Here is an 11,374-nt window from a genome sequence, read left to right on the forward strand (position 1 = left end):
GTGCCTTTGAGCCGCAGTACAAACACAACATTCAAGATAACAGTTAAAAGTAGTGTAACCATAAACAATAAAACAAGAACATCCAAACAGCAGTCCCAAGGCGTGATGGGAGAGAACTAGCCACTCCCCCAACACGCCACAATATATTGCCAAGGGCAAACAATGGGACTTTGTGAATATGTGGAAGCCATATATGGATATTTTAGGGAGTGGAGGTGATGGACATTTATGAAAAGGAAGGAAAAGAAGAAGGGAAGGAAGGGAAAATCTTGTCTATCCTAACCCATTGTATTTTTGTATTACTGTGAGAACTATGCTCATTTCTACATTTGAATGTGATGTGGGCATGTTTGATGTATGGATGGATGTGTGAATGTGAGGGTGTTCAACATTTGTTTGTATTGTACTATAAAAAATTTCAATAAAAATATATGAAAAAAAAAAACAGGACAAAGACTTGAAAAAGTCGTGTTTTTCCTTCCAGGAACCACAAGGCTTCACTTTTAAAGGTGAAGTGTGAAAGAAATGGACGTATTTGAAGTACAACACCTTTTTCCAGTCACATTATTAAAGCAGACAAGCTCATTTTCATTCCAACAAGTCATCTTCTGACCTGGACTAACAACACTGGTCTCTATGTGCAGCTGGCTGTGAGACCAGTGCTCAGGGAGCGTCTACAAAGTGCAACACTGAAAGAACATCACACACTCATTTGCTTCCAGCACTTTCACACAAACATCTACTGTCATTATTGTCACCAAACTCTGTGGATCCTTTATTGCAAATTCAAATGGGATCAAATGGTCAGACAAAAGAGGGTTATGAGGAAATATGATGAAATGTTGTGTATTAGCAGCAAGTTATTGAATCATTTTCCTCAGAAACCAAACAAAATGATTGACAAACATGTTTTTACAAACTCAGTGTTGGACTTGGATCAGCAGGATAAGCTGATGTTTAAAGGCATTTGAGTCTTGCTGTATGAGAGTCCAGTTATTACTCAATATATATGGATGATGTTCTTTCAGTGTTGCACTTTGTAGACGCTCCCTGAGCCTCACAGCCAGCTGCACATGGACCAGCTGACATTACCCAGCATTAGAGGCGGATGTAAAAAAAATGGATTTTCCTATTTAAATGGTTTTAATTTGAATAAAGCGATGTTGATTCATTCAATCCTGAATCGATTTTTAATATAAATGTATTTTGCCAGAATCTCAGGTTAAAGCTCCCAAAAGTATTTCAACAACAAGCAAACAGATAAAACAGTAAATGAGAGCAGCTAAACACACAAAGATGGAAACACAGAGCGTGGATCGTTCACTCGACGGCACGTACACGGACACGCCGTCGGGGCTGAAAGTGGACAGCTCACAGATCCTGAAGCTGCAGGTTTCATCTGTCTCCAACCAAAACTGACTGAACCAGCAGCAGCAGAAGATCCAAACTACGCTTTACGTTTGATGAACATCGTCATGAATTCTCTCTGACTTTGACGTTTACTTCCTGCACAGCTCTCTCTCTCTCAGTGTACTTCAAGAACAGTTTACCTTCAAAAATCTGTTTCCTGCATTATTCACTGCTTATTACGCACCAGTCTGCTGTTGTGTTCACTGCTGTCGGCCTCCCAAAACAAAGCCTCATTTCTGCTGTTCAATACTGAAGAAATTTAAACCTTTTAAAATGATGACAGATTACAAACTCTCAGCTGTGTCTGTAATCAAACCTCTGTAACTTTGCTTCCCTTCAGCAGCATCAGCTCATGTTCACATGTTGATTCATGGTTTGCTTCAGTTTTTGATGGACTGCAGAATATTTTGAAGGTTATCTGCTATAAAAAGCCAGAACAGGAAAATCTGCTTCATGTGTTTCTGTTTGATCCTCAGTGACTTTGACACAAAGGCCTCTGCTGTGATGATCACACCTCTGATCAAGTCTCACAGTGTCAGCTTTGTTTTTATACATATGGATATGTGCTGATAAATGATCAGAATTATAATATTTCCCACTGTCTGCTGTGTGCCGTGACCTTTGACCTGCTAAAGACAGTCAGCTGTGGATTATTCATTGTTGTGTCTGATACTTAGAACTGTGAGGAAGAACACTACACAGTTAATCAGGGTCCCCTCTCTCTGAATCAGGAAAGGTGGGCAGGCCGCGTGTGGGCCGCGGGCCATACGTTGAGTCTCACTGTTTGAAATGTGAACATTGTTCTGCTGCAGTCAATGGACTAAACCAGAGAAGAAGAAAACAGACTTTACCATGAAGATCCTCAGTGTGGATCAGTATAATATCAGCCTGATGTCTGCAGTTTAGTGTCAGCACAACTTTCACATCATATTCATCTCAGCACAACTAAAACATGCTGACTGACCTCAGAGTTTCAAGTCCACATCCTGGACTCTCCAGGAAACCACACAGATGCTTCACTCCTGGATCCTGCAGCTTGTTGTTGGAGCTCAGCTCCAGCTCTCTCAGATGGGAGGGGTTGGACTTCAGTGCTGCTGCCAGATAATCACAGCTGATCTCTGACAAACCACAGCCCCACAATCTGTATAAAGAATGAAAGATGTAAGTTTATTAGACAAAGTGTGAGCTTGAAATCATTCAGTGTTTCATCATCTGTTCAGAGCTGAAGAAGGTTCAGAATGTAGAAGTTTAGAAAATGGAAACTCCAAACAGCTGAAGCCAACAGGAAGCAGCTTCAAACAAACACAACAAGAGAAAAAACTCTGAATGTTTCACATTAAAGTCGTACATTTCTCATAAAAACAGGACAAAGACTTGAAAAAGTCGTGTTTTTCCTTCCAGGAACCACAAGGCTTCACTTTTAAAGGTGAAGTGTGAAAGAAATGGACATATTTGAAGTCCAACACCTTTTTCCAGTCACATTATTAAAGCAGACAAACTACAAGCTCATTTTCATTCCAACAAGTCATCTTCTGACCTGGACTAACAACACTGGTCTCTATGTGCAGCTGGCTGTGAGACCAGTGCTCAGGGAGCGTCTACAAAGTGCAACACTGAAAGAACATCACACACTCATTTGCTTCCAGCACTTTCACACAAACATCTACTGTCATTATTGTCACCAAACTCTGTGGATCCTTTATTGCAAATTCAAATGGGATCAAATGGTCAGACAAAATAGGGTTATGAGGAAATATGATGAAATGTTGTGTATTAGCAGCAAGTTATTGAATCATTTTCCTCAGAAACCAAACAAAATGATTGACAAACATGTTTTTACAAACTCAGTGTTGGACTTGGATCAGCAGGATAAGCTGATGTCTAAAGGCATTTGAGTCTCGCTGTATGAGAGTCCAGTTATTACTCAATATTTATGGATGATGTTCTTTCAGTGTTGCACTTTGTAGACGCTCCCTGAGCCTCACAGCCAGCTGCACATTGACCAGCTGACATTACCCAGCATTAGAGGCGGGTGTAAAAAAATGGATTTTCCTATTTAAATGGTTTTAATTTGAATAAAGCGATGTTGATTCATTCAATCCTGAATCGATTTTTAATATAAATGTATTTTGCCAGAATCTCAGGTTAAAGCTCCCAAAAGTATTTCAACAACAAGCAAACAGATAAAACAGTAAATGAGAGCAGCTAAACACACAAAGATGGAAACACAGAGCGTGGATCGTTCACTTGACGGCACGTACACGGACATGCCGTCGGGGCTGAAAGTGGACAGCTCACAGATCCTGAAGCTGCAGGTTTCATCTGTCTCCAACCAAAACTGACTGAACCAGCAGCAGAAGAAGATCCAAACTACGCTTTACGTTTGATGAACATCGTCATGAATTCTCTCTGACTTTGACGTTTACTTCCTGCACAGCTCTCTCTCTCTCAGTGTACTTCAAGAACAGTTTACCTTCAAAAATCTGTTTCCTGCATTATTCACTGCTTATTACGCACCAGTCTGCTGTTGTGTTCACTGCTGTCGGCCTCCCAAAACAAAGCCTCATTTCTGCTGTTCAATACTGAAGAAATTTAAACCTTTTAAAATGATGACAGATTACAAACTCTCAGCTGTGTCTGTAATCAAACCTCTGTAACTTTGCTTCCCTTCAGCAGCATCAGCTCATGTTCACATGTTGATTCATGGTTTGCTTCAGTTTTTGATGGACTGCAGAATATTTTGAAGGTTATCTGCTATAAAAAGCCAGAACAGGAAAATCTGCTTCATGTGTTTCTGTTTGATCCTCAGTGACTTTGACACAAAGGCCTCTGCTGTGATGATCACACCTCTGATCAAGTCTCACAGTGTCAGCTTTGTTTTTATACATATGGATATGTGCTGATAAATGATCAGAATTATAATATTTCCCACTGTCTGCTGTGTGCCGTGACCTTTGACCTGCTAAAGACAGTCAGCTGTGGATTATTCATTGTTGTGTCTGATACTTAGAACTGTGAGGAAGAACACTACACAGTTAATCAGGGTCCCCTCTCTCTGAATCAGGAAAGGTGGGCAGGCCGCGTGTGGGCCGCGGGCCATACGTTGAGTCTCACTGTTTGAAATGTGAACATTGTTCTGCTGCAGTCAATGGACTAAACCAGAGAAGAAGAAAACAGACTTTACCATGAAGATCCTCAGTGTGGATCAGTATAATATCAGCCTGATGTCTGCAGTTTAGTGTCAGCACAACTTTCACATCATATTCATCTCAGCACAACTAAAACATGCTGACTGACCCCAGAGTTTCAAGTCCACATCCTGGACTCGCCAGGAAACCACACAGATGCTTCACTCCTGGATCCTGCAGCCTGTTCCAGCTCAGGTCCAGCTGTCTCAGATGGGAGCGGTTGGACTTCAGTGCTGCTGCCAGATAATCACAGCTGATCTCTGACAAACCACAGTCCATCAATCTGTATAAAGAGTGAAAGATGTAAGTTTATTAGACAAAGTGTGAGCTTGAAATCATTCAGTGTTTCATCATCTGTTCAGAGCTGAAGAAGGTTCAGAATGTAGAAGTTTAGAAAATGGAAACTCCAAACAGCTGAAGCCAACAGGAAGCAGCTTCAAACAAACACAACAAGAGAAAAAACTCTGAATGTTTCACATTAAAGTCGCACATTTATCATAAAAACAGGACAAAGACTTGAAAAAGTCGTGTTTTTCCTTCCAGGAACCACAAGGCTTCACTTTTAAAGGTGAAGTGTGAAAGAAATGGACATATTTGAAGTCCAACACCTTTTTCCAGTCACATTATTAAAGCAGACAAACTACAAGCTCATTTTCATTCCAACAAGTCATCTTCTGACCTGGACTAACAACACTGGTCTCTATGTGCAGCTGGCTGTGAGGCCAGTGCTCAGGGAGCGTCTACAAAGTGCAACACTGAAAGAACATCACACACTCATTTGCTTCCATCATCCAACCTGAAGAGGAAACAGAGACGCCTCCCCTTCAAAGTAAAAGCTGCTCCTTTTGGACACAGTATCAAAGAAAGTCTACAGTATAACATAGAAAAGACAGAACAAAGTTTTTGTTTGCAAAATGTTGAGCAGGATGAGCTGCTGGCTAATCTGGAGGCTGTAGCAGCAGCTCACAGTCACAGTGGAGTTCCACTCTGTCACGGCCGGGCGGATTACACACAGTAATTCGGCGTGCCCGTGTGGCGTGCTGGCTAGACCCAAGCGCGGCGAAGGCTAGCGGTGGGTTTGGAGCAGACACGCAGTTATTCTAGTAATGACCAGTGCACGAAGCGTGGCTTCGGAACGGTCGTTACAGACAGAGAGCGAGCGGAGCCGGGAAGAGAAAAAGGACTGAAAGGGATTGTAACTCACAGTTGCTGAATCAGGCGGAGACTGACGTCGGCAGAGTTTCGGAGCTCCTGACACGAAGATACTGATGTCTGAGCGGCGAACAGGTGGGTGGCGTCTCTCTTTTAACCCCGGCCCCGTGATCAGCTGATCACAGCCGATCACCGGCTGACAGGACCCCCCCCCCGAGGACCGGCACCCGACGGGCCAGGACGGCGGCGACGGAAATCCGAGACGAGGGAAGGATCCAAGATGAAGCGGGACGGCACCCAGGAGCGCTCATCAGGGCCGTAGCCAGCCCAGTCCACCAAATACTGGACCCCCCGGCCCCGGGGACGGGAGTCCAAGATCCGAAGGACAGCGTAGACAGGACCCCCATCGACGATCCTGGGCGGGGGTGGGGCCCGGGAGGGGGGTGCCAGTGGGGAAGCGACGTGCCGCTTAAGCTGCGAGACGTGGAAAACCGGATGGACCTTCATGGCGGGCGGAAGCCGGAGACGGTAAGCCACGGGGTTGAGCCGGGCGGTGACTTCGTACGGGCCGACGAACCGGGGAGCGAGCTTCTTGGACTCACCGCGCAGCCGTAGGTGCTTAGTGGAGAGCCAGACGCGGTCCCCCGGCCGGAAGGGGTGACCCGGGCGGTGGCGGCGACGATGCTGCCGGGTGTACAGAGCGTTGGCCCGGGAAATGGCAGCCCGCGCCTTGATCCAGGCCTGGCGACAGCGGCGGACCATCCGTTCAGCAGCCGACAGGTCGACCTCCGCTTCCTGATGGCTGAAGATAGGAGGTTGAAATCCATGACAGACCTCAAAGGGCGAGAGACCGGTGGCAGAAGAGATGTGAAGGTTATGAGACAACTCAGCCCACACCAGGTAACGAGGCCATAGCGACGGTTGGGCGGAGACGAAGCACCGTAAGAAGCGCCCCAACTGTTGATTGGTCCGTTCAACCTGCCCATTGGTCTGAGGGTGATAGCCGGACGAGAGGCTGGGAGACGCTCCAATCAGGCGGCAGAAGGCCTTCCAGAACCTGGCGGTGAACTGTGGCCCCCGATCGGAGACTACGTCCTTGGGGAATCCGTGAAGCCGGACGACATGGTCCAGGAGGAGCTCGGCTGTCCGTTTGGCGGAGGGGAGGCCGGCCAGGGCGACCAGGTGCACCGCCTTAGAAAACCGGTCCACAAAGGTGAGGATGGTGTCAAGACCGTCCACAGATGGAAGGCCGGTAACAAAGTCAAGGCCGACATGGGACCAGGGACGTCTCGGCACCGGGAGAGGGTGAAGGTCGCCAGCGGGCGGCTGGGTGGAGGACTTGGCCCGAGCACAGGTGTCACAGGCGGAAACGAAGTCACGGACGTCCCGAGTCATGGAGGGCCACCAGAAGGCACGACGGAGGAGCTGGAGGGTTCTGTCGGGCCCTGGGTGACCAGAGAGCGGGGAGGAGTGAGCCCAGAGCAAGGCCTCCTGACGGCACCGGGACGGCACATAGAGCCGCCCAGCTGGGGTCTCCGGCGGAGGCGGTTCGGCGGTCAGGGCATCCCGGATAGAGTCCTCCAAGGGCCACCGAAGGGGGGCAGCGAAACAATGAGACGGTAGGATAGGTCCAGGGTCTGACGTGAAGTCGTCCTGGGCGAACTGCCTGGAGAGGGCGTCTGCCTTGGTGTTCTTGGAGCCAGGGCGGTAGGCGAGGTGGAAGTTGTACGGTTCGAAGAATAAGGCCCAACGGGCCTGCCTTGGGTTGAGCTGCTTGGCAGAACGAATATGGATCAGGTTCTGGTGATCTGTCCAGATCAGAAATGGTTCTTTCGCTCCCAGGAGCCAATGCCGCCATTCTTCCAAGGCCCACTTGATGGCCAGGAGTTCCCGGTCGCCGACACCATACCGTCGCTGCGTGTCAGAGAACTTCCTTGAAAAATAGCAGCACGGGTGAAGTTTTCCATCCGGGCCATGTTGAGAGAGGACGGCGCCAGCGCCAACATCGGAGGCATCCACCTCCACCACAAAATCTCCGGCAGGATCAGGGTGGAGCAGGACGGGAGCTGTAGCAAACCGACGGATAAGGTCTCGGAAGGCCAGTTTCGCACCAGGGGGGAGGCAGAAGGGCCTGGGCAGGTTAGCTGGTTTAGTGAGGGATGTCAGTGGCGCGACAATGGTGCTGAAATTGCGGATAAAGCGCCGATAAAAATTGGCAAAGCCCAGGAAGCTCTGTAGCTGCTTAAGGCTGGAAGGCTGAGGCCACTGGGTCACGGCTTGGAGCTTTTGCGGGTCCATGGTCAGGCCATTGGAGGAGATGGTGAAGCCCAGGAAGGTAGTGGACCGTTGATGGAAGGCACACTTTTCCAGTTTGCAGAACAGCTGGTACTCGAGCAGCCTGCTTAGCACGGCCCGCACATGGCGAATATGGTCCACTTCGGTGCGGGAGTAGATCAGGATGTCATCCAGATAGGCAAACACCCATCGGCCCAGCATGTCCCGCAAGACATCGTTGATCAGGTGTTGGAAGACAGCAGGGCTGTTGCAGAGGCCGAAGGGCATCACCAGATACTCCCAGTGCCCGTTAGGGGTGATGAAGGCCGTCTTCCATTCGTCCCCTTCTCTAATCCGCACCAAATTGTAAGCGCTGCGTAGGTCTAGTTTGGTGAAGATGCAGGCCTGGGAGAGGGAATCGAGCGCGGTGGATAGCAGAGGAAGAGGATGGCGGTTCTTAACAGTGATTTTATTCAAGCCTCGGTAGTCTATACAGGGGCGAAGCCCGCCGTCTTTCTTCTTTACAAAGAAGAACCCCGCAGCTGCAGGGGAGGTAGAAGGGCGAATGAAGCCCTGTTGGAGAGCCTCAGCGACGTACTCCTCCATGGCTTTGTTCTCTGCGGTTGACAGCGAGAACAGGCGACCACAAGGAGGGACTGCTCCCGGGAGGAGCTCGATGGCCATGTCGTAGGAGCGATGAGGAGGGAGAGTGGAGGCTCGCCTCTTACTGAAGACCTCGGACAGGTCATGGTAAGCCGGAGGGATCCTATCCAGATCGACGGGCTCCGGGGGTGACGCCTCTTCTGACTTTGAGTCCTGTCCAGTCCGGAGGAGAAGGCAGCGGCGTGAACACCGGGGACCCCAGTCCAGGATCTGGCAGGAAGACCAGGAGACGTGGGGGTCATGTCGACGGAACCAGGGGTATCCGAGGATGAGAGGAGAGGAAGAGGCCGAGACTACTAGAAACCGGATCTCCTCCTGATGATCCCCGACAGACATGCGGACTGGCTGGGTCTGGAACTGGACCGGGTAGGGTTGGAGTGGTCGCCCGTCTACTGAGGTCACCGGGAGAAATCGGTCGACGGAAGTCAATGGGATGCGAAGCCGAGAGGCTAGTTTTTGGTCGATGAAGTTCTCGGCGGCTCCGGTATCCAGGAGGGCTTCGGATGAGAACTGTTGGTGTTTCAGGTGAAATGTGACCGGTAACAGAAAACGAGAGGGATCGGAGGAGTGGGAAGGGCCAGGTGGGACACCCCCGCAGTCTACCTGGCGTCGTCGTTTCCCGGCCGTAGCGGGCACTGGGGACGACGGTGTCGAGCTGATCCACAGTAGGCGCAGAGGCCCTCACGCCAGCGTCTCTCTTTCTCCTCTTTGGGGAGTCCACCCAGCTGCATGGGCTCCTCGCTGGATGTGCTGCTTGGGCTAGCCGTGGCTCCATCAGAGGGGGGAGGAGGTCGCGACGACGTGGTCCGCTGAGGCTGGAAGGGTTTTAAGGCCCGAGGGGCATGGCGAGGCCGCGACATCACACGTTGGTCGATCTTCAGGGCAAGGTCCACGGCCTCATCCAAGGTCTTTGGGGCCTCACGGCCGGCCATCTCGTCCCTGATGTAATCAGCCAGCCCCTCTAGAAAGATGGAGCGCAGAGAAGCATCTCCCCATTGAAGCTTAGCAGCCAGGGTGCGGAATTGGGAGGCGAAGTAACAGACTGGTCGGCTGCCCTGGCGTAGATGAAGCAGCTGTGACTCCACTTCCACTTCACTGCTGGGGGGAACGAAAGTCTTTTTTAACTCCTCCACAAACAGAGCATAGTCATTACACGCTGCAGACTTATTGTTGTAGAGAGCCGCGGCCCATTCCTGAGCCTGGCCAGACAAGAGAGTGGTGAGCATCGCCACTTTTGCACGGGCAGTGGCGTATTTAGTGGGTTGACATTCAAACATCATGTCTAAGGTGGCGAGCAATCCATCAGGCCGGCCGTCTACTCCGTTCCACTTGTCGGGTAGTCCGATCCGGGGTTCAGCGCTCACCGGCGCCGGCTGACGTTGCAGCGAGGTGACGGAAGAGGAAAGCTGGAGGACAGTTTCGGTGAGAGACTCCATCTTTGTGCTCATCCGATCCACCACACCGCGAAGATATAACACTTCGGCTTTCAGCCGTTCGAATTCCGCTGGGTCTATATGCGGCTCAGACATCCTGTCACGGCCGGGCGGATTACACACAGTAATTCGGCGTGCCCGTGTGGCGTGCTGGCTAGACCCAAGCGCGGCGAAGGCTAGCGGTGGGTTTGGAGCAGACACGCAGTTATTCTAGTAATGACCAGTGCACGAAGCGTGGCTTCGGAACGGTCGTTACAGACAGAGAGCGAGCGGAGCCGGGAAGAGAAAAAGGACTGAAAGGGATTGTAACTCACAGTTGCTGAATCAGGCGGAGACTGACGTCGGCAGAGTTTCGGAGCTCCTGACACGAAGATACTGATGTCTGAGCGGCGAACAGGTGGGTGGCGTCTCTCTTTTAACCCCGGCCCCGTGATCAGCTGATCACAGCCGATCACCGGCTGACACACTCATGAAAAAGCTCTGGCTGCTTCATTTCTCATCTCATATCAGAGACTTTAATGCTTCACTGAAGCTGTACTGTGATGCTTCCATATCCCAGTGAGGCCTCCATAATGATTTCAGCTGTTCTGTACACACACTGTGTGCCCTGTATGGCTCAAAGTCTCTGCAGCCTGTTTTTATCTGCTATCATCAGATCTTCATCATCCTCATTCACATCCCTCACACACTCTACAGCCTCATCAGCACTGACTTCATCTTCACTGACTGATGGAGCACAACATGAACCTGTGGAGGCTGAAACACTGTCCTGTCAAACATCTCCCGTCACCACTCCACTTCTGTCAGCCTTTAAATGAACCCTGCTCAAGTCTGTCACTTCTGTTTGGAGCCAAAAGGAAAAACTGCTGTTCAGTCGTTTGGAAAGACAACATTTCTGAAAGCACTCAAACTTCTTCACATTTGTCTTCAGACACATCCTGAACATGTAGGAACTAAAGAAAGTTTCAAACATCAATCAAAGACCTGAAATATAGAAAAACTACAACAGCTGCAGTCAGTGAACTCACCTCAGAGTCTCCAGTCGACAGTTTGGACTCTCCAGTCCAGCACACAGAAGATTCATCCCTGCTTCCTGCAGGTGTTTCCAACTCATGTCCAGCTCTGTCAGATGGGAGGGGTTGGACTTCAGAGCTGAGGCCACAACTTCACAGTGAGACTCTGAGAGTCGACACCAAGTCAGTCTGTGATGATAGAAAATATAAAATGTGTTATTATAAAAGCAGAAAATCTGCA

The 11,374-nt window shown here is 49.6% G+C and overlaps 1 protein-coding gene across 7 annotated transcripts in view; it reads right to left on the reverse strand.

The window, feature by feature from the left end:
- LOC113018066 (NACHT, LRR and PYD domains-containing protein 12-like) overlaps positions 1 to 11,374 on the reverse strand; it is a 267,984-nt gene that overhangs the window by 237,752 nt on the left and 18,858 nt on the right. For 4 of the 7 annotated variants that reach the window (XM_080298051.1, XM_080298049.1, XM_080298054.1 and 1 more), the window contains 3 exons: positions 11,149 to 11,322; positions 4,708 to 4,881; positions 2,375 to 2,551 (listed from right to left, as the gene is read on the reverse strand). The exons of 2 other annotated variants lie outside the window; for them this stretch is intronic. In XM_080298051.1, coding sequence (XP_080154177.1) covers positions 2,375 to 2,551; positions 4,708 to 4,881; positions 11,149 to 11,322 — 525 coding nt within the window. The remainder of the gene's footprint in view (positions 1 to 2,374; positions 2,552 to 4,707; positions 4,882 to 11,148; positions 11,323 to 11,374) is intronic. One more of the 7 variants, XM_080298052.1, reaches the window with a different exon arrangement.

Source organism: Astatotilapia calliptera, chromosome 3 (assembly GCF_964374335.1).
Source record: "Astatotilapia calliptera chromosome 3, fAstCal68.1, whole genome shotgun sequence".
Taxonomy (NCBI): Eukaryota; Metazoa; Chordata; class Actinopteri; order Cichliformes; family Cichlidae; genus Astatotilapia; species Astatotilapia calliptera.